Below are 24,433 nucleotides of genomic sequence, written 5' to 3' on the forward strand. Positions count from 1 at the left end.
TTCTGAGTACATAATACCCTGAATAGAAGGGTAGAAAATAAAAGTTTATATTAAGTGAAAATTGACAAAGGGTATTCTTTGAAAGTGTTTGCTTTTGAATGTAAATTAGTTTTAACGATGTACTTTTAAAGGATTGTATTTTAAAAGTGAACTCTGCTGGGTACTTAAAATGCTCTTTTACAACTTGGGGAAAAAGCTGAATATAATTTTCTGGCAATAGTCTTACCACCACTGATTCAGACAGAGTCACACACCCTGGAAAGAACAATTCTACTGCTAAAAAATTATTTAATGGTTTTGCTTATAAAGTTCAGAATCTCTTAGGATGTAAGGGAAAACAAACATCAGTTTTGCCGAGAAAAATGTCTTCTGCTTTTACCTGCAATGTGGGCCCTTGAACACAACATATATATCCTAAATAACACAGTTATATTGTCAAAAAAAACCAAGATAAGACCCTTTGATTATCTCAGCGGTAATAGTTCTCAGAAGTTTACTTCATTCACTGTGTTGTCTCCGCAGAGAAAAATAAAGATACCTTGAGTAAATCCCCCTTAAGAGAGAGAGATTTTCAACCAGCAGTAAGCTACAATAAGTAACTCTCAGTGAATAAAATAACTTTTTTATTTATTTAAGTAATTTAATTTAAATGCTCATGCAGGTAAAACTACTTGGTTATGACCTTCCTGAAAAACTTTGTTGATCTCAGAGCAGGGGCTAAGTTAGAAGCAGAGTGGAACAAAGGCAATCTGCTATCTGAAATTGGTGAAATGTTTGTAAACCATTCCCTGCCTCAGCAATCTCCATTTTAATGAGATAATGTATCTCTGCCGTCCCTTATTTCTTGGATGAGGCCTGAAAGTGCCTATTTCATTCTATTAAGTACATCAAGAGAATGTACCATGCCTAGCACAGACAGACAGCTGTGTTGTAATGTCTGCACAGTGCATGTTTGCTAGGTCCAGTGGATTTCATCTGAATTTTAGTTCAGGATACCAGGACGTAGTTTACTTAATTCTTTCTTCTAAGAATAATGTACTAGAAGGTGAGGAAATATATATTGACCATACTAATACTGAAAAATATATCCAAAAGCTTCCCGTAATGACATTCTAGAGCTGGTTTTTGGTTTACCAAGGTGCATGATGCTGTTGATAATCTCTCATTCTAATTTCCAAACCACTTTTTTATCTGAAGACTGGGGTAGTATTAATTTAGCGTTGAACTGTGTACTTTGGGCAAGATAGTAAACTTCCAAGAATATATATTAGTTTAAGCCAATTTTCTGACATCTTTAAAAAGAGTCAGGTCAGGAAGGGATATTTCAGGTGGTAATTCACCCCAGTTTTTTCAGGGATCATGTAGTTTGCAGGAACAAAAATTGTTCAGATAGAGTAGGCAATGATTTTAAAATATGCCTAGTATTAGATGACAGAGTTTAAGTGAGGTAAATACTTAATCTCTTATTTTTTGTCAGCATATATTTGACTGAGTATTTTTATATCCAACTTTAAGGAGAGAATTTTAGCTTTGTTAGTTATCTTCTGAATGTTTTATTGTATGTTTGTTTTTTGTTTTCTAAAATTACTTCTTTAATGGAAGTGTTAGTCTTTTCTTGTTGGAATAGACCCTTTTCTTAAGTGAGAAGTATTGGAGTTGGACAACTTTAATTCCATTGCTGTTAAAACCTTAACATTTAATTGAAGACAGAAATATGATTGTATCCTTCAAATCTTAATCTTAAATACTTAAATGCTCAAATTTTCTCTTTTAGGGTGTTGTGAGACCAACTGGTGGCTATGCAGTTATGCTAAACTGGACCATGTCAGCTGTATATGGCCTCAAACCTGGTGAGGTAATTCTATTTAAATGTAGTAATTCTATTTAAATGTAATGTAAACATTTTTGAATGCCTCTTATAACTCTTAATTATATTTTTGTTCATATTCATTTTAGGTATGGTGGGCAGCTTCTGATTTAGGCTGGGTTGTTGGTCATTCCTACATTTGCTATGGACCTCTTCTTCATGGTAATACTACAGTTTTGTATGAGGTATGATCCAGTCTAAAACACCCCCCTTGGCAATGGCAGCATCTCCTCCAACTGATCATTCAGATGATCCTGTTTATGCCTGTCTATTCTTCATGCCATAGATATTTAAATTGTGTGTGTACCTTCAGTGTTTATACCCTCCCACCTACTACAGTAATTTTTAAGGAAAACTTAATTAAGTGTCCTTCAAGCTTGTCTAGATTTGTGTGAAAGATGATGGTTAGTGGTGTAAAGAATGAAAACAGAGCTGGAAATGGCAGATGATGGAGTGTATCTGTGTTACTGATTAGACTACCTTTATTTTGGAATTAGGAGAGGGTGTTGTGTTTTGCATGTCTTGTGATGAAAATACTTACTGAATTTTAGCTGGATGTAATTGAGAGCTGTATGGTTGAAACCAGAACTTCTAAGGAGAATTCTCTCTTCTTTCCTCTTTATCACTCAAAAAAAACTGAGCCCAAGACTCAGATGACATTTGGGGCTTAGTCCTTTACTTCAGGGGATGAAACCTGGTGATGTGGAGAGGAGACTAGTCCAGTTAGAGTGGACTGTGGCATTCTTTGCTTCTCAAAAAAAGCAATCATGCTGCCTTATATTGTTATTTTTTCAGAATTTATTGTTGATTTTTCTGAGTAAGAAAGAGCACCCAGTAGCAGAAATGCACATTTGTAGACTCAAATATTGTATTAGATTGAGTACCAAATTACTATAGTCTAATTAATGTTTAAGTGCCTAATAGATGTTAATTAGATTCTTCATTCTAAGGGGATTAACTCAGCACCACCACAATAGTTAAGCAGAAGAGGAAAGCAGTGTAAGAAAATTGGCAAGTGCTTGCAGATATTAAAAAGACTTTGATAGTTTTATAGTGACTATTTTTGAACACTGATGATGTGCTAGACCACATTAAAATTGTGGCATGAATTGTCAGAAGAGAATCACTGCAATAAAGAGGTTTTCATTTTAGCAGGTGTAGCATAAGCCAAAAAGGAATAGGAGCTGAAGTAAGGAGTCCTTCAGCATTTTCTATTGCATAGTTGTCTTACAGTGAAGTTTTATGTCTACGTGAATGCATGGGGATCAACGTGCTTATTGTCCTTGTAAAGGCACCTCTGAGTTTAAACTGTTGTAAAACAAAAGGAATAAAAATCCTACTTTTTTAACTGTGAACATAAAGAAAAATTAGAGTTAATAGAAGGTTAAGCTACATATCTGCTTTGTGATTTTTTGCTCTTGGTAAGATCATTATTAAACAGAAATGGTACATTTCCCATTTTTCTTCTCCAGGATGCCACTAATCAAGGCTTCAGATGGGTTCATGACATAAGCATCATCTTTTTGAGGGTTAATAATGGGAGTAAAAGGAAGCTGTCTGTACACACAGGAATAAAAGTAATATTTACAAAGAGAATAGTGCATGATTTTTCCTCTGCTCAGAAGTCTGTGCTAATAGTAAATATTCGGTAATTTTTAGTCCAATTTCCTAAGTGGTTGCCTAATTATTTATTTTGGGTTAGGGAGTATCAGTGTGCTGTTTAGCCATGGGGGAAGAACATCACATTCCTTTTGCTTGTGGGCAATCACTACTGAATGTAAACTGTGCTGACTTCATACCCTCACTACTTCAAGTGTTTTGTTTATTTTTAAATTACTTAGGTGACAATTTGTCATTTTAACAATTACTATGCAACCTGTGCTTTTAGTTTTCACTTGCTGTTATGCCATTGTCAGGAATGCGAAAATTATGATGAATTCTTTTGAATGCAAAATCAAGTGTATTTTTTGTTTTGGTTGGTTTGTTTTAAATAATCTGTCCTGGGTTGTTTTTCTCCACAACATGACAAAACTTCAGCAACAAATAAGCTAGAGCCCACTCTGGGTTGTTCTTGCTACTAGGGTTTCAAGCTCTAAGCAACAGGGTAGTATAAAGAGAAAGTCTAGTTAGTACTTGTGGTCCTTTATGTCAGGAAAAAAGCAGAGTTGTAGTTCCAGTGTTTGGGACTTTTAACTGGGGCAAGGGTATGGAAGAGGATACCCATGCTTGTCAAGAACCAGGCACTAAGGACTTCATTTGAGTGGTCTAGGTCAGAGAAGGAGCCCCACACAGAGCTGTAGTAAGACATCTGTGTGCCTGGAGTGTCTCACAAGGATCCCTGGAGTCCTGTAGTTGCAGCAGATTTGCAGGGTACATAAGAGCAACAACTTTGAAATTGCTGTTCTTTGGCACAGTTCTTGGAGACAGCCAAGAACTTTCTTGCTGTTTTTGTAAGCCAATATCATCAGCTTACAAAGCAAACACTGAAGTCTGGCAGGCATTGCTCTGCTGTCACCCATACTGATTGTTGAGTGAATTCAGTAGGACATGTCATCTCAAGTCTTTAGTGGAGCTTTGGCAGCAGGGTCACCATGAAAAGGATGAATGCCTCTGTGAGCATTTTCTTTTGAATCTTGATATGTCACAATTTTGTGTGTGCTTTGGCATCAGCAAGTTTTAGTGACAGTGAGTTCCATGACAACATTTTCTATACAGACAGAATTCCCTCATAATTTTGGATTTAGTGGTAATTGAAGAACCCATTGTTGTTAGGGGTCAGACAGAAAGTGAATTGATGCCCTCTTACTCCTGCATTGTTGGACATTTTATTATAGCTTTTCTTCCGTGTCTCATTCCTTAAATAATCTATCCTGGTGGCTTCTCACTTTCTCCATACAAGAACTTCCCTATCCCCTTGATGGTGTCTGTGAATCTTTTTTGATAATCATGTATGAAATCATACACCATCAGCACATTTTGCCTCAGGATGTTCGCTCAGCTGTTCAATATCTCATAAATTGCATGCTAAATCTGAGTGCTTCCAGAAAAATGTTCCTGTCTGTTTGTCTGTCTCAGAGTCTCTTGGTAGGTCTTTTCTGTGGGAATCTTTCTAGCTGATACAAGAAGTGTCTGTTCTTACTTTTCTCTTCTAAATTAGGTGAGACAGATCACTCTATTTCTAACTGTCCTGTTCCCATTTACTATGCTGTCATTTCCTGTCAACCATAGGTATTATTGCTAGTAACTTTTAAAAATCAATTTTCATCTCCAGTATTGATGCAAATACTGAATAGCAGCAGGTCTCGAACTGATCTCTGCAGAAATCCAGTGGAATTATCTCATGGAAGTAGCTCAGTCCCCAATTGACTCAGCAGTCTGTCAACATATTCTGAATTCAATTACCCTGTGGTTTACTGCTTATATTGCTAACTTTTAAAAATAAAAATTACAGATGGTAATAACCCTTCATGTGATATGGTAGTACTTATTAATTTTTTTGTATAATAAATGACTACTCTCTCTGGCAATTTTATTTGTAAGTTTTGGGTTCTGAAAATAATTTGCACTGTTTCAGATAACGGTTTGCTTATGTGTTACAATCTGATTATTAGGGAGACTAATTAAGGTGCAAACAAGACCATATGCCAAAGTCAATAGTATGGATTTTATTTATCAGTAAATGTGAAGTAGAGAGAGAGATAGAAAGAAATATAAGAAAGAAGAGGGGGAAAGAAAGAGAGACATACTTAAGGAAAAGTTGGTCACCCCTCCTGTGGATCCAGGAGGATCCTGTTGGTCCTCTTCTGTTCTTTTCTGTGGTGGGGGTTCCATGAAACATATAATTCAATGGGTATTAATATACATTCAATCATACATGCCCAAGCACCTCTGCTATGAGGGAGTTTTACACTGTCTTATGCATCAGCATCTGAATTGGTTGCAAAACTTTATATCACTTGCAGTTCTCTGGTCAAAGGCCTGAGGAATGCATCTGGGGACCTTTGGGGGTCTTTAATGGTTTATGATTCCTTCTAAGACATGAGAGCCGATCTCACATGATTGTCCCATGGTGGTGGATGTTCACTCCCTCTGTCTTATGTGGACCAGTTTTGCCATCACACTCCCAAAAAATCACTTCCTCCCTCTTGGATGCATTCTTCTTTCCCAGCTGTGTTTACTTCTGCTTAGATTGGAGGTGATTGGGCAGTAGTGCCATTTTTATCTCATCTCAAGTTCTCTGTCAGGTGACTTAACTCAGTCCAAATTCCCATCAGGAGGCATATTCAGAGGGATGGACTTTGGTGGTCACAGATGAGCTTCTCTGCACACTTTGCTACAGTGGGCAAAGTCCTTCAGTGATAATAAAAATGTTTGAGCCATTATCCATTTCAGTCTCACACATTATGTCCATTTTTATTTCTACATTTGTTGAGCTCTGAACAGCTTCCAAGACACTTGGGAAGTTTTTCTGCAGAATCAGTAAGAATATTTTTCACCTGTGCCAATTTTTTTATTTTTTTCCTAAATGAGTATCTTATTCTCTGGGTTATATTTCCTATCAACGGTTAGGTGAATTTTCTCCTCTTTCTACTGTTTGTGTTTTATTTGGTTTTCTCCTATATCTGAGACTGGTAACTCCAAACCTAAACTGCTTTAGCTTACTTGTGACATAAATATCCACCTGTCAGAGTCCTGTATTTTCACCCAAGCACTCCTGAGGTTTTAACAGTTTTTGTGGAAGATACTGTCAGGCTCAGGCTTGTTGGAAGTTGAGGCACAAGCGTGTCTGTGACATAGGTCAGGCAGAGATCAGGTGTGAAGTGGGATCTGGGAGGGATTGGGTGTGCTCAGGGCCAGACATAGCCCTTTTATGGGCTCTGGATATTTACATTTGGTTAAAGGTAACAGCCCACTTTATAACTGGCAGACTAACCAATTTCAGCTTGCTCCACAGCTAGGTGTTTCTGTGTCCAAGATGATAGATACTAGTTCAAGTACCTAATTACGTAATGAGAAGCTTGTGGCAATTTGGCATTTTTCAGAGACTGAGGCCATTTGTTTTAGTATTAATGATGTAGGCTTGAACTCTTAACTAGGTGCATACAGATCTGCACATTACAGGGAGAGAACATCAACTTGAACACAGGTTCATGAGCAAATTCTGATGAACACATGAAAGTTGTGATGAAGAAGCCTGCTAGGGTGATGCTTCAAAACAGTCTGGTGAAAGATTTTTCTTTGGGTACTGTTATCCAGCAGGAAAAAGGATGTAACTCACTTTTTCAACAAGCATAATTTTGCATTTATTTTTGGTTATTAAGGATAGGCTAATTGCAAAAAGAATTTTTTAGTTTTAGTGTTGATTATACTACACTCTGCTACTTGGGCTGGGAACTGTTATTTTTAATTTATTTTCTCTCTTCTTTTTTTTTTTTGTTTCTCACAGCTTGCTTAATACTTTTTTAAAAATAGCTTTTCAATTGTGCACTCTGTTTTGTCTAATTTTAAAATCTTTTATGGTGCACCTCTTTTTGAGAACACTTCTCACTTTAAGCAGCATCTCACCATGAGGCTGCAAAATCCCTGGTACATATCCAGCCTTGGCTGTCCTATGTCCTTTGAATCTGATTAATGGTTCACCAGTGCTGTTGCCAGTGTTCAGGCCCAGCTGGATGCAATAGGAAAAGTATGTGTCTCTTGACGTGTGTGCTCTGTCAAAGTTCATCTTTTAAGTATGGCCTTTCTAGTGAAAAGGTTATAGTGATACCTGTAGAGCTAAAACTCATTCTACATTAAAATCACCTTTTAATTTCAGAATATGTATGGAGCAGTTCATGCACTGTGGTAATTACACATACAGTAAGACTGTGACTATATGATTCTGTGCTGACTGCTTTTCATGTTTTCACCACAGAAAAGTATTCTTGATTATTTTTTATTAGGATTACTTACCATTGAACAATTTGTCATAAATTATTACTTCTGTTTACAGTTCTCTTGACTATGCTCTTTAACTCAAGAAAAACCCAACCCCAAATATATGGGTTGGGCACAGTCCAACCCAAAGCAGGCCACAGTCTGGTAACACACTAGAATAGAATAGGGGACCCTTTAGGATCTTTCCAGGTTTCATGTGGGGTAGCATGAAGGTTCCAAAAAGCCAATTGTGAGCAGCTAAGTGGGATTATTATTATTCCAGATTTGAGAAAAATTTCTAGGTAAGAAAAAGCTATCTGTTCATGGGAATATAGTCACAGTGCCGCTGTGTCCAGAGACTCCTTGTTCAGAAGGATTGTGGGTGTTTTCTGAACTCCATCTCAGGGTAGATATAGACATGACTCTCTCTGCTGCCAGTGCATTAACATATCTTTGTATCTGTCTTTTCATTTGCATGTCCATTTATCCTAATTTTCTAAGTAGTAACTAATATGTGCTGTGTTCATGTAAGGGATGGCTCCCAAGCTCATGAATTTATTTCTACAAGTGAATATACTGAGAGTATTATTATTTTTAACAAAGCCTCCTTTGAAGTCTTACTTGAAATTACTTCTGTTGCTGTGCTACCTCTACTATGTGTTCAAGCCTTGAACTGTCAAGGAATTATGAGGTATTTTTATCCTGTGACATTTTAAATTACTCTCTCCATAGGGGAAGCCTGTGGGAACGCCAGATGCTGGTGCCTATTTCCGTGTGCTAGCAGAGCATGAAGTAGCTGCCTTCTTTACTTCACCAACTGCAATTAGAGCAATCCGTCAGCAGGACCCTGAGGCAGCCTTGGGAAAGCAGTACTTGCTGAAAAGGTGAAGTAAGGATACACTGGAAGCAGTTTTTTCCAGAAACAGGCTGCATGAACTAAGAATAACAGAGTATCTGGGGTTTTGCCCACCTCTGTAGAGTGCCATTTTAATCTATTCTTGAAAATTTAGATGTACACATACTTGCTTGTAAATTTCTACTGATAGTTTTGAGGAGATGAAAGCTGTCAAAAAGTCTATGACTCTTAATGTTAAGGGCTTTTATTGAGTTAGGATTCCTCTCCCATCTTTTACTTTACTCCCCTGTGCTTATACTCCGTTATACAGCCTTGGATTATGTCACCCCATACTGTTTCTCTTCACGACCTCTCATTTTGTCAAGGATCTTCAGTGTTTGTTTAATTAGAAGCTAGTCAGTGTTTTGGTTGCTCTCCAAAAACTTTGTTATTGTTTTTGATTATGTGTCCAAAGAGCTATTTGCTGTCTTGTACTGCTTTTAAGGTGTTTAGCACTATACTATCAGCATGCTTCAAAGTCTTGACTGAGCTCATTCTAATAAATCCCCTGTGAGGTGAGAAAGTAGTATTATCTGTATTTTGCAGATGGGAGGCTGAGGCACAGAGAGATTAAGGTCAAAGTCTTCTGTTAGTTTTGAATATCTAGTCTGAGCCACTGAAATGCCACTGTTTTGAAGATCATGGTATTATATGGTTAAAACGTGGTATTATCATTATATTTATGAAATGCTTCTCACAGTAACTTAGATGTGTGAGTGTTTAATACTTCCGCAGACCAAGTTTCTGTATCTTATGGTAAACATTCTAAAAATGAAAAATACATGGGTTTGGACCACATCTAATCTTGAAGCTGAATGATTTGCCCAGCATCAAACAGGGACTATGTCCAATTGTAGGCAGTATTCAGTCACAAGAACGTCTATTATCACCCTTGTTCAAAGAGAAGGGGAAGATGCAAAGCCATGTAGCTTCATTAGACCTCCACATTCTTAATTGCTCAGGAAAGTTTATTATTAGTAAGCTGGATTTATTCCTGAGGTATTCATTACAAGCTTATCATTACTTTCTTCCATCTGTTTTGACTGCTATCATCAATCCTTACTCCTTCTTGAAGTAAGAAACAAGCTCATTTGGGACGTTTATTGACAAGAAAGTGATTCAGATGCTAGGAAATTTAATTGCTGTTCCTTGGCATTTCTTAGGCAATTACTTTGTCTTCAGAGTATTCATTTAATGGGCAATCTGCTAACCTGCTTTATAAGTTGTCACATTCTCTGGCCAAATGAGAATTCTAGATAAGAGTCTACTTGCACTATCAGTTGCCACAAATATAAAGAGGTATTTCATCATTCCTATTCAGTCATATCAAATGAGCTTCTCCACTTGTCTGCAGCTTCAGTTGTGTCATTCAGCTTTGGATCATGTCATTCACTGGGATGTGATGTCTCCTTACTGAACCCTCTAATGCAGCATTTAATATCTAGTAGGTGCAGTTGTTAAGAAAGTCTATCAGGTGATTAAAATTTCCATTCTAGGAAAATACTTGGATTTGGATGTTACTTGGATAGACTTTTCTATTCAAGGTCAAGTGAATGCTGTCTGGTTCAGTTTGAAAGCAGTCTAACTTTTAGTTCATTTGCTTGATCTATGATGCTTTCTTCTTTGTTACATGGTGAAGAACCTTTGAAATGTCTTTCTGCTACGTGCACTAAGATGGATCCTTACTTTAGAGACTGCATTCAGGGATGCGGTCCTGAAAGAGGCTTCCACCATAGCACATTTTGTTTCTGAAATATTCTGTTAAATAAATGGTAAAGGTCAACTTTCAAAAAAAATCATGTTAAAAATGACAGTTACTGATAAAGAGGTGGTAGGCAATCCCAGCTTCCATACATAAGGGAGTATTTGATTTACATGAGTAAATTGAATTATAAACAAACTTGTGTTATTTTGAAATGACGTAAGGTAAATACATTTTTGTTAAGAATTGATGTTTTTGGCATCACTGGCCTCTGTACAAAATTATATATGAGGTTTCCAAAGGTTCTAGTATGTATGCTCTAAATTCCTTGCATCTATTGGAGCCAAATCTTGAAATTTTTTTGCTTTTGACACAAAATTCCACCTATGTGTTAAACACACCTCATGCTTAACAGTAAAACAGATGTTTAGTTTTTAATACTGTAGGTCAAAAGCCCTGTTCAACCACATATTTATAGAGATCTAAAGACAGTTTTTGATAACATCCAGTGATGCTGAGCATTGCTGCCTTTTGTATTCGAAAAACAAGTAACATCCAAATTCCATGAGCTTTGTCTAACTAAGCATATTCTGTTCAGGTCTTTGAATCCATTCTCCTCTTCAGAAAGTAGCTCCATAATACCAAGACATTGACTCTTCCCATATTTCGAATCACACTTCATCCTATAATTGGCATAATGGTTGTGAGCTGGATTGTTCTAATTTCCAAACAATTGACAAGTGATGGTTTTGCATGGGATGGGGTAACAACTCAGCAGTTTAGATTAATGTACAAGTAATAATTTTCCATTTGTGTCCTGTAGTCTACTTTGCTTCCTTGACTTTTCGTCAGTTGAGAATGTTCTGCAATTTTATATCAAGAGCATTTAGAGATTCTAGGTTTTTCATCTGATACCAGATAATAATGTACTTTAGAAAGAAATATGACACTGCATAAAAACTGTGCAGAAATAATGAATATAAAGTAGATAAGAAACTTCCATTACCTGTCTCATAATGCAGGAACAAGAGAATGTGAAATTAAAGTACCAAATTCAAAACTGTTAGAAGGAAATATTTTTCACAGAATTGACATTTGACACATGCTGCTAAGAGGATATGTGATTAAGACCTAGAACTTATTACAATCAAAGTATGTAATGCTTATAATGTAATAGTTCTGGCTGCTGCCTGCTGTTCTGTGCTGCTGTTGATCATACATGTCCCTTCCTGATGGAGAACTGAGTTGTGCTCATGAGGAGCCTTTGTGGAGCTGAGCTGCAGTTGTGTTTTGTGTCTCTCGGGACTCTGTCACCAAAACCTCCAATACTTGGATTCTCATATTCAAGGTAAAATCTGTTCAGGGAGGGAGATGAAAAAACACATCAAGGAAGAAAAGTCAGAAGATGTGAAAATACATATTTTTAAAATTTTTGCCTGTTTAATAAATAGAAAAACAACTATGTATATGTATGTGTATATGTATGTGTGTATGCAGTCTCCAGGTGCATTAAAAATTAGTAAGAATTCTTTATTTCCAGGTAAGAGGTAAAAATGAACCTTCATTGCTGTATTTTTAGGAAAAATGTCTTATTTAATATCATGCAGATAGAATTTTTCTTTGCCAGAAACCATTTCCCCCTCCTTTCAAACTGGTGTGTGCATTCCAGAATTTAAAAAATAAAAAATTCTTCCACAATCTTTAAACTGGAAAAGTGAAGCTCAGATGATAACCCATATGAACATTTAAGCTATTGGGAAATAGATTGGAGGTGTGGTTTCTTCTGTGCTTGGAGTGGCACCAAAATGTATGTGCTGTGTTGAACAATATTGCTTTGGGAACATTAGAAATGTTCATCTGTCCCCTGTATGTCAGGTGATGTTTGAGGTCCATTCTGCTGGTTTCCTTTATAGGGCATAAAAGCTTGATTGTGCTGAATTTCATTTTAGGAATGCAGATTTTCAGAACAGCTGAGGACATTTATTTAACAGAGAGGCTTTAAGACATTTCTTCTCAACTAACTGCATTGTAGGAAAAGATGATTGCAGTAACAGCTGACATGCTTTGAAGTTCTACATGGTCTTTTAAAAAAAATTGTTCACTGGGACATTTCATAGCCATTGCCATCGCTTGATTGGCTGTAGTGTTTGAGAAGAGAAAATAATTCCATAGTTCATAGGCTTGTGGCACTTTGTTCTGATACTCTTTTTTGTGGTTTTGTGCTGTAAGTTTGCCAAAGAGCTAATTTTTCTTCTTAAAACATAAAGTTGATCTTGAGCCTGCAGATTGTTAAATCTGATTATTAAAGCTGGCAATTCAAAAGAGAGGATTTTTGCTTTTGGCTCAGGGGATAACAAGATAACTTTTCCCTATGTCATATATGTTCTTGGTGTTTGTCTATTTTAATTTTTGGATTTCATTTCTATGGAAAGATGAAATTTGTAGTCTTTCTAAATTACATCCCTCTGAAGCACCTACCATATCTATGAATTCTCTCCTTTTGTGGCCACAAGCCTGCTGGTTTTTACAAAATCAGTGCAGTTTGTGTCCACTTTTGAAGAACAAGGGGGAAGTCCTGTGTTCAGCAGTTGTCTTCATTTAAAATGCAGTTAAAGTGAAACAAAATGTCAATGACATGCATCTGGATGTGGGAGTCTGTACTGCCATGCCAATGAAGATACCTACCTAATTAGTTACTGTGTACAGAGCATTTAATTATTTTTTACTTTGGCTGACATTTGCTTGCCTCTGGTCTCTCAAGGTCTTTGCATTCAGCAAATGAAGTTTCTTTTACATGATGTAGTATTAAGTTGATTAAATTAATATTGCAAATATTCTAGTTGTTACTTAGTAGGAAAGAGAGTACAAAAATTTTGTCTTTTCCCTTGATCTAGGACAGTGGCCAGAGACATTTAATGTATTGATTATCTTGTTTTCCTTTCCACATCCAGATCAGGATACAGACTTTATTTTTATTTAAAGGTTCAGAACGATGTTTGTAGCTGGTGAGCACTGTGATGTGGACACGCTAGAATGGTCAAAAAGAATCTTCAAGGTACCTGTCCTGGACCACTGGTGGCAAACTGGTGAGTTTAATAATATCCTGGTGGGTTAAAATATCCTTTGTAAAATACAGTGAGAAGACTATTTTCAGACTTGTTTCCTGAGTCTGAAGGTAAAATTGTTTTCTCTTTCCAGGAACATTTAAATAAATGTTTAAAAAAAAAAATTCAAGCAGGAAGAATGTTTTTTGGAAGTGGTTGAAACGTGACTTCAGGGTATTTTTAGAATAACAAGACATTTGTAAAAGCTATATAAAAAAGAAGGTATTTTCTGGTATCTGTGTTTTTAAAAAAAAAGTTTGTATCAGTATTTTTTGAGGTGTGTTTTTATGTTGTTTGCATGTGTGACTGTTGTGTAACAGAATGTTTGCTATTTAAGGCTTAAACCTAAGTTTTTTGCATATATACTTTGTGTAATTAAAAACAATCTGTTGCATAGAGTAGACTCCCTGGTCTTTAATACTGTTCTGTATGGATGTCATCCAATTTGCAGTGATTATTTTAGAGTGTTTCCCATTTACTTCACTGCAGTGAAGGAATCAGAGTACCAGTCTTTGGCTAACTTTTCAAAAATCCTAGTTGAATCCTGAATTAAGGCTTGATCAAATATATCTCCTTATAACTGTGGATTCATATACCTTTAAATTTCACTATTAGAAGATTAAATTTGGATTTTGCTTTTTATACAAATTATTGCTGATTAAACAATGGAAATGTATTACAGAAGCTCCTTCCTTTCTTCCTTTTTTTGCTCCCTTCCAAGAAATAACTCTTGTGTTTGCTGTGTATAATTGATTTGAGATGTGTGGTCTCTTTCTCTATAAAGAAAAACCTTCTGAGGTTCTCCCATGATAGATCAAATAGAAGCTATAGAAGATTAGAATGAAAGTGAGAAACTGTTTAGTTCATCTATATATTATGCAATTAAATCAGTTGAGGAGGCTTAAAATGGATTGTTTTTATTTAAAAAAAAACCCAGAACACAATCTTAGATAAATACTGAAAAAGTCCTGGAAGATAGTAGTGTCAATTTTAATTTATTTTTATTTATTGTTTTATTTATCTGTATTTAATCTGCAAAGGCAATTAATTACAAGGCAAAATACCTCTTTTGTTCACTCTATGATCCTGATGTCTGTAGGCAGGTCTGAACAATGCAGAATGAGAATTAAATGAAGAAAGCTAAAAGATCAAATAATATCTTTGGTGAATTGCTGAACTGTCAATAAACAGTTACTGTATGTAATCTTGCATGTGTTTTTTCTATCTGTGCAGATATATATATATATATATATTACATATAAAATTGCCATAGCTTTTGCGTATGTTTAGTGTAAGTTTCATGTTACAGTGTTCTTTTGTATGTATCTCAAGTATATAAATATCAATGAGAGATCTTAAGCATATGGATATAATGGAACTTGCACTGTGTAGAGCTAAGACTGTTTTAGACATTTTTCAAAGACTGAGACTCAGCTCAGAGTATAGTTTGTTTCTTGATTTGTATATTCATGTAATGCTCCTAAATTAAATTGTACCGTGACTTAATGAACTAAAGCCATTTCAAAGACATTGTTTGAGAGCATTTAATAATTTGATCAGAGTGAAGACCCAAGTGATTTGTGTGGAAATGTGAGCTGTTGAATGAAAGCTAGGCCTTCAGACTGAAGGAAAGAATTTACTCAGTCAGTTCTTACCAAAGAACTGAATTTCAAGGGGTAATGAGGCAATCACAGAGCCAATAGGTTGATGAGGACCTCCTCAGCTCATTTAGTTCAGTCTCCCTTCTCAAGCAGGGTCAGAGAGAGTGTTGTTTAGGATCCTGTCCAATTTTGAGTATCTGTGGATAGGAATTCTCTGGCCACTCTGGCCGGCCTGTGCCTTGACTGCCCTCACAGTAAACACATATTTTTTGGGCTCAGATGTAACATTCTGGTTTTAGTTTATGTCTGTTGCCTCTTTTTCTGTCAGTGGGCACCACTGAGAATTCTGGCTAACACTTCTTCAATGTGTGTAATTAGTGGATGCCTCCCAAGAAGGCCTGCACGGGTTCCTTCTGTGATAAGCTACAAGAGGCTTCTTTCATATCTGGCAGAGCCAATCCCTGACAGCTCCAAAGATGGATGTGCTGCTGGTCAAGTCTGGGCCAATTAGAAATGGTGGTAACATAGTAGTATGTGATAACATATTCAAATATTTAAAAAAATAAAAAGTTATTGCATAGTAGTAATTGCATCCAGAGAAGAGAGGTGTGAGAACATGTGAGAGAAACAGCTCTGCAGACACCAAGGTCAGTGGAGAAGGAGGAGCAGGAGTTGAGATTCCTCTGCAGCCAGTGGTGCAGCCCATGGGGAAGCAGCTGCCTCCGGCAGCCCATGAAGGAGACCCACACCAGAGCAAGTGAATGCCTGAGAGGAAGTTTTGACCCTGTGAGAGATGCTGGATCAGGCTCCTGGCATGGATCTGTAGATCCATGGAGAGAGGAGCCAACGCTGGAGCAGGTTTCCTGGCAGAACTTGCTACTAGGACCCTTTCCAGCAGTTCTTTGTCTTTCTTGAACAGTGGAGAATTGAACACAAGACTCCAGACGTGGCCTCACTAGGGCTGAGTAGAGGGGGAAAGATCACCTCGCTCAGCCTTCTGGTCACATTCTTCCCTATGCACCCTAGGTTGCCACTGGCCCTCCTGGCCATAAGGGCATTGTGGGCTTATGGTCACCTTGTCATTCGCCAGGACTCCCAGGTCCTGGAGCACAGTAGCCATTGCCACAGGTGAAAGCAGGCTTCCTTTCTGTTCTTCACTTACCTCTTTAGCAGAATTCAAGATGTATCCCATTGTGAAAAAACAAGCTGTTCTCTCACATTCATCCTTTTATGTTACTTGTCAAAATATTGAAAGTGGATTTCTGGGCTGGAAAAGGCCATTTCAACCAAACAGTATTGGGTTTCAGTACATGAGGTTAAAGGTGGATGTACTGAATATGAAATATTTTATGGAGTAGATAAGTGGCTGTTTACTTCATTAGAAATATGCAAGGTTAGCAACTGATGACAGAATAAGGATCCACAGATTCAGAAATAACAGTTTTCTGAACTATCTCAAAATAAAAAAGTGGCATACTAAAAACACAACAAAATAATCACTTCTGTCAGGAGGAAGTTGAGACAATTAGCTGTGTTATGTAGAAGTAGGAAGTATCTAAAATGCATCTTTATTATAACAAAATGATTTTTTTTTGCCATTTAATTGAAGCTGAAGTTATAAATTGCTGTTTTGTTATACCTCAGATTGAAAGTTTCTGTCTTACTTCTACAAATGAAAATGCTTTTGACCTTTGCTAGTCTGACAAATTGGTAATTATTCCCTAAGCTGATATTTATCTGCATTCTTTCAAAACAAGAGCTTTGCAAAACTCTGAGAAATTTTGGCATCTTAATTTTGCCTGAAAACTGTAGATCTTACTTAGGCAGTTATGTTGGTTCTTTCAGCTGAGGCTAAAGCAGAAGATGGGCGAGGAGAAGTATCTGGGTAGTAAATAGTATTTCTTGCATAATGGAGTAATTTCTATTCCTTTGTTAATGACTGAGGAAGGTAAGGAAAAAATGAGTGTTGTAGAGATGAGAAGTGACCAAGTCGTCATTTGGAGATGGAAATGAGTATGAGTTAAGGGAAACAAAAGGCTGATAAAAGTATTATAAAATAGGAGTGTTAACCACTTCCTTCTTCAGGTTTTAGTAAGATGTCTTCAAAGCTCGTGGCCCCTTTGCCATATATATAACTAGAAATAAATTAGTATAGACAAAGAAACATGGATTTCTTTCATTTGTTCTTGAAATATTTATGGGCTGTATTTGAAATCACTGTGAATTGAAACAGTACTTTGAAACAGAGGAAAGCTTCCATTAAGGGACTTCAAAACAGCTGCACCTGGAAAAGGTGATTGCTTGAAACTGATTTGTGTCAGTACACTTCATCATTAACACTCGTTTTAAATGTTAATGTTTGTGTTACAAATACTGTAAGCACATCTTACAAACTGTGAAATGTATGACACAGGATTGATGAGTGGCAAAGAGGATTTCAGGCAGTAAGGACTGGGAAGAACTTGCTGTTTTCTTTGGATATTTGTGTGTGGATGAAAGAATGTTATTATCTGATCCTCTGATCCTGTACTCAGCCATACCTGGAGGTAGGAGAGTTTTGTTTGGGTTTGTGCAGGTGTTAAGTTTTTGCTTATTTATACAAATTGACACTTAGCACTTCAGTAGCAATTTCTATCTTCAGAGTTGTTCTCCAAACACAAGCAATGAATACTTTTGACACCCTGTGAAGTAAATACAGTTATCCCAGTCTCTATTAAATAAAGAAAGACAAATATCCTGCCCCAAGCTATCCAGTAAGCCTTAAATTCAGTGTTAGAAAACAGATTTATTTATTTATTTATTTATTTATTTATTTATTTATTTATATTTTTATTTTTTTCGGAGAGATAATTTTTCTGGTCTTATTAACATATGTTTTGTAATATTTTTTCTGAATGAGAACTGGAATGCACATTTTGGACCTTGTTTTCTCTCTCTCTTTGTATAGTTATGTTTTAAGGCAATGATACAGTTGCTCTGTTTTAGTATTCTAGGTAATTAAATTACAAGGAACCTTGCCGTATTTATTTGAAGTAGCCTAAAGTGTTTGGGTTGTATCTGGTGTGTGACTACACTCATTCTGAGGGATGTGTCTCAATAGACAAAGATATGTGAGTTTGGTTTACCTTGATTTTGGAGCTAGCTTTGAGTTCTAGAAAAAAAAAGGGAAAGAGCCAGGAGGTTATGATGAGCTGTGGAAGCAGAAGGCTCTGAAAGTTTGTGTTAAACATCTTCAGCTGCTTTCATGTAGCTAAAAAATGAAACTGCCACATCACTTTTGACATTTTGAGAAAATGGTAAGCCAGATTTCCATTTGTTCATAATAACTATAGGATTTGAAGAGTTTTTTTCTCTTGATATTTTGAGACATTTTGAGACTCTGAGGATGTATAGGAAAATTCAGATGAAACAGAACTGAAGCTGAAAATTCAGTGATAAAATATGACTTACATAAAATCTCAGTCAAGAGACATGTTTCCATAGAACTTTTTTAGTCATGTACTATGGAAATGAAAGTTACAGAGCGTGCAAGTGTAATACATTCAAATTGAAGTTATCTACTATTTCCTGAATACCAGCTCACTAGCAGGCAAAACTATGAAATGATTGTGTACTTTTTCTGTTTTCATGGAATGAGGCTGCCTTATCCACTAAGGAGTAGGTGTCTGCAGCAGGCATTAGGACAAAATTCAAATGGTGCTTGATATATTATGGCTGCTGACAAAGAAGGTTATAGTAGGTGTACATTGTATTGGGTATTCTGAGACAGTGAGATAAAATTTTCTGGTAGGAATTTTCCAAGTTCTGTAATATAATTAATGTACTCTATCACTTTTAAACCTGTAAAACATGCAAATGCTGTGTTGGAAATATTTTTATTAGGACATACTGTTATTCTATAATTAAACATAGTAGTTTAAAAATGGTTATACAGATCTTTTATGAGGCCTATATAAACAAAACAAATGTATCATTGAATTCAGTGTAAAAATATTAATCATGGGTAAGTGTACTCAGAAGAATGTATTTCAGTGGACTACTTCTGAGATAATCATGTATGGGAAAGTTTATTAATGTAATCTCCAAGCAGCATGACGTGGTCTCCAGACTTCAGTTTCTATTTTGTTGCCTTGGCAACATTGTGCAGAATCTCCTTCATATGAGTGTCTGGAAAGATGGATTTTGCAACTGAATTGTTAGCTAATCTTTTCAGGTTTGCATTAAAGGACTGTTCTTTAGATGAATTAGCTTTCAGTCTAGATCTCCATCTCCCTTTTGTCAGCTGGATTCCACATTTTGTTCTTCAGTCACCTTCCACTTTGCCCCATTCAAAACTGCAGATCAGTCCAGTGATTTCATTCAATGTCATGAAATTCTCAGACTCAAAGGCAGTGGGAAAGGTAAACTTAAGAAAGGATGTCTGTTTAATTTGCAAGAGTCAGTTCTTGACTTCTTGGTTTATTTGAGTGACAGAAATTCAGTTCTGGAATTGCAGGGACCGGGAATCTGGAGTTGGAATGAAAGAGATGAAACAAATTTCTTCCGAAGTCCAGGTGACTGGTTTAGGTTATCAGGTGCCTCAGTGTAGATACAGTTCATGCTTTTTAAAGACGTGTTTATCCTGTCAAGACTTGAATCATATTATTTTAGTGAAAGCTGATAACCTGCAACAGTTCTACGGAAGTAGGAATTACTTGGCAGAAATTTCTCTGCTTTGCAGCCCTGATTTACTGAGTCCCCTGAGCATTATTTACTGGATAACTGAATTTATAACATGCATTCATGACATTTTTCATGTCTCCCCCTGGAGACATGTGTCCTGTCCTTCAAGGGTATGAAAAATAAAGATTGTTTCAGCCATTGTTTGCTGCTTAGTAATCACATGTGGAGTGTGTATCATTAGTAATAGTAGCTTGTCATTCCCTCAGCATCATCTTGGGACACTCAATTCAGATAGGGTTTTGGTTGCCTTATTGAAGGAGAGAGAGGAAAAGGTTTTTTTAGTGGCCATGGGCATTGCCAAGGCAGAGACTGGCCTTTCAGTTCTGTGTGGTTTTCTCATTCTTGGACATCAAAGAAGGTATGTCTGGATGATATACATATTCTCTAGGGTGTTTTTGGTTTGAATTAATCATTACAGCTTCATAGGTTTATTGTGGCATTCAGTGTTGTTCACTGTCTCTCACATTTCACAAAGTGTCTTTTCTCCAAAAACATTTTTCACTTGAGGGTTGTTTCAGATGTGCATTCCACATGGCTTTCAGTTGACCAATGCGTTTTGGGAAATGTACCCGGATGCTGGGCCAGGAGTGTTGTGGCTTGGGAAAAAAAAAAAAAAAATAAATATATATTTCTATTTTTATTTATGAAATTTATTTTTATTACAATTTGAATATGGTTAAGTCAGTAAATGTACTATGTCCTTCTAGTAAAAAAAAAAAAAAAAAAAGGAAAAAGGATGTGTCTCTGTACTTCACATTTCTGTGACGGTTCTCTTTTCCTCATGGCTATACTCTGTTTTTTCCCCACTGGTCAGCTCCTCCTCTGTGTTGATACAAATTCATTATTAGCTGTGCCACTGCTAGTCTACCCCATTTGTGCTGACATTTTCTAATTTAGAACTGATAAAATGTGTGTATTAAGCTTTTCTGTTCCCATTTGACTTCAGTTTCTCAGTGCTTATTAATCTTAATCTTTTCTGATTGTCTTTCCACATGCAGTCAGGGACATACATTAATATGGATAAAGCATAAATGTTTTCCTCCTTAAAATTTCATTGATATGGTTTAGATGATTTAAAATAAAAGAACTGTAAAGCAGTCTTAAGTTATGAAGTTGAGCCATGGGCAATATTTAGTGTGCACTGAATATTTAGTTTTCATTTGGGCAAATTAAGAAGATGAGGGGACATGTTTAGGAATGGATATGTTAAAATAGAATAGTGCAGTCTCATCTCTGAAGGAGATGAGCTGTGACAGCACCTCCAGCTTGCATGAGCATGAAGATGTTACAGGTTGTTGATCTCCTTCTTGCCACGTGGCAACTGCTTTTTTACATTGCTCAGAATGAGAGTAAAAGAGAGTGCATCTAAAATATTAGATCCTGATAAAGATACTTGAATTGCAGTAGTTTTACCTGTAATTGTAATTGTAGTAATTTTACCTGTCTTTTCCATCTTGTCGGTGTTACTATGGATGCAATGAATTAAGATTCCTCAAAACAATTTAACAGTAAACACTGTTTAGTTAGCACTGAGATGTGTAATTAATTTTTAAATTCCCCATTTATCTCTTAGTATTTCATCATGTATCAGTTATGATGTCAGAGTAGGATGAAAATAATTTGAAATTAGTCTGAAAATATAATTTGATATGTTGCCTGATTTAATGTATCTTTAAACATGTCATCTAACATCTTCCAAATACAACCAAAAAGCTTTCTGTTCTCTAATATTGGCTGTTATTTTGCTATAGGCAACTTATAAGATGTACATTATAATAGCCTATATAATATTTGGAGGCAAAGGATCCTGGTGTACTTACAAAATTAATGCATAAACTTCTGGTGCTTTATTACTGGCTTGCCGGTTGGTGATAAATTATTTTCTGCTTTGGTTTTAATATTTTTCATGGCCCATAAACCCTTAACTAAAATAGTTGGACCTTCCTTGCAGTTATATTTTGTATATTTATTTTTGAGATTTCATTTAAATGCACTTTGAAATCTTCAGAGACCTTGTGTAGAGTACCAATCCCCACTGCTTGTAAGTACATTCTGTGGTTGGATAATTGTGAAAGTGGATGAATTTTAATCAGTTTTGGGGATGATTTTGTTTTAAAATAAGTGAATTGAATACAGGAATAGAACTGTTATATTAGAAGTATTTGGCCTTCACAAGTGTAGTATGTATTCATGGGACTAGATGCATTATGACTACAAGTGCTTTAAAGCATTTAGAATTTAGAATAAAATAATTGCTGGTTTCTCTTCTGACCTTCAGTTCTAAGAATAAGCATGGAAATACAGGCCCTTTCAGAAAATACATTATAAACAAAATGGTTTTCTGCTTTGGGAAATGGACTTCAGTTTTTCAAATACCATTATTACCTTATTTTGTCACCTTTTTTTTTAGGTACATGCATGAATCTTAGTCACTTTTTAAAAAATGATTGCCTCATTTTCTATTTATATCTCTTTTCCATGTTTTTTGAGTGAAGTTTCTACTTTACAGTTTCTGAGTAGAGAAATTAGGCAGCTGAGAAGAGCTTTTTAAGGTTCTGTGTACAATTTAACCAAGTACCGAGAAAGGTCGAATTTAATTTTCCTTGGGTGTGAAGAATAGGTGAAAAACACTTCAACTTTTCCATGAAGTTTACAGTTAACTTCTAGAGGTTTTATGTTCTATTTTATAGAGTGCTAGTGGGATGAAAAAATGTGTTTTGAAGCCACCTCAAGGTAACAAATTCTTCTGATCTTCTGCCAAATGAATGTAACCTAAATTTTAAGCAGCCTGATGGGCAAGGTCATGCTTTAGATGTGAGAGTCTCTCTAAATAACATTTGAGCAAGGTCTTAACTTTGTAACTGGAATTCTTTCCAGTTGTTTACTGCATATTCTTTACTCTAGCTTTATTTAAGTTTGTAAGGAGTTGAAAAACTCCATGTAAGCCAAGTGTGACAATCTTGATTACAAATCACCAAACTTGCACAGTTCACCTAAAAGTTGATGCTTTTTGAGGTTTATGCTACGGTAGACTCCTGCTACTCACCTAATTTTGTTATTCTGTATGCACCTGATATTTATTTTGTTGATGCTGCGTGTGCTTAATTCATGAGAGGAATAATTAAGAATGCAGTCAGATGGAGGAAAAATAAATTATAATTACAGTCAGCATTTAAGAATTTTTCTGCTGCATGTCATAGTCCTCAGAAACACGGAGTGAAATGAAATACCAAACAATGCATGAAAGTGTTTTTGAAGTTTCCTTACTAGCCAGCAAAACCTTTTATTGTTTAGGATGACAGACAGTCTTCAATCTAATCTAATTGTGTTTTGTGTGTGAACTGGAATTAATTACATACATTTTTTGACACTTGATAAAACTGAACCAGGGTATCCTTAAGAATTTACAGTTCTTCATAGTCTTCAGTCTTTTCTGTCTTCTTGTGGCTCCTCTCAACTTCTTGTTATAATTTGTTAGCAGTTATAATTTTGTTATAATTTGCATGTAGTACCATGCTAAATATATTACTAGATGCGAATTTCAGTAAATATAAGTTCTTTCATTAAATTTACTTCATTTGCTGACAAGCTTAAATAAAATGAAGTGGAAATGAGTAAAATGGATGGGGAAGGTCAGAATAGAATTATCATAGCTCAGAATGTAATTTTCACTAACCTTTAATCTTAGAATGTGGTAAGAATCATGGCATAGCAATATAATATGGGTGCAGCAGTGCTGTGGATTTTTGTGGCAGTATCACACATCACATGGTATTGGGATTATCCAAACTGTTCTAATCTGTGCCCTTTAGTGCTCTGGGGTAATAGTGGCCAGGTGTAATCTCCTTGTTTTAGTGTTGATGGATAATTAGCATCAGATTGTTTGTACTTAAATACCCAACATCAGCCATGTGTACTTGGTCTTTTTACACATTAATAATGATATGTGTCATGCACCATCCTGGTGTAGGTATCTTCCAGGGAAGCAGTGAAGAAAGCAGCTTCACACATTTAGACAATGGATACTTTGGAGGCCTTTCTGAAGGCAGGGCTGAGCTGTACTGTACAGAGACTAAAGCAGTTATCTGAAATTTTCTTCCAACATCAGTAAGCAAAAGACTGAAATGGTGCTTGGGCTACCAACCTGCAGCATGACTATCTAGACACAATTTGTCAGGGTCAACAGTGCTGAATCCAAGCTGTGAGTGAGGCTTCTTACTGCTACTGCAGTCAGAGACTTAGAAGCCTGCTTGTCTTTTAGTGATAAAGGACTGACTGGAAAACTGCACAGCTGTATGCTGAAGGGTGAAGGAAATGAGGTCTGTTTGAATACTTGATGATCTGACCCCTGAATCTTCAGGACACTGCTAGTGCATACTATTTCTGTTAGATTTGGTTTTATTTTAAGGAAGCAGTATGGTGTACTGTGATGCAGATTTTGAATCCTGTAATTAGCCTTGTACTGTGGTTGTCTGTTCCAGAAAGCCCAGTACTTGTTGCCATACTAGGAACCATTTTGCTGCAACTTTATTGAATTCTTCATTCACCCTTTCTGCATAATTAAAATGACCACTGTGTGGAGGGAGCATATGGAAGCAGTCTCTTCAGAGGTACATTCTTGTGATG

At 36.2% G+C, this 24,433-nt stretch overlaps 1 protein-coding gene across 1 annotated transcript in view; it reads left to right on the forward strand.

Moving 5' to 3' along the window:
- ACSS3 (acyl-CoA synthetase short chain family member 3) overlaps positions 1–24,433 on the forward strand; it is a 65,680-nt gene that overhangs the window by 17,377 nt on the left and 23,870 nt on the right. The window contains exons 6-9 of the mRNA XM_015626990.1: positions 1,775–1,855; positions 1,957–2,052; positions 8,516–8,667; positions 13,363–13,466. Coding sequence (XP_015482476.1) covers positions 1,775–1,855; positions 1,957–2,052; positions 8,516–8,667; positions 13,363–13,466 — 433 coding nt within the window. The remainder of the gene's footprint in view (positions 1–1,774; positions 1,856–1,956; positions 2,053–8,515; positions 8,668–13,362; positions 13,467–24,433) is intronic.

This window comes from Parus major, chromosome 1A (genome assembly GCF_001522545.3).
Source record: "Parus major isolate Abel chromosome 1A, Parus_major1.1, whole genome shotgun sequence".
Lineage (NCBI taxonomy): Eukaryota > Metazoa > Chordata > Aves > Passeriformes > Paridae > Parus > Parus major.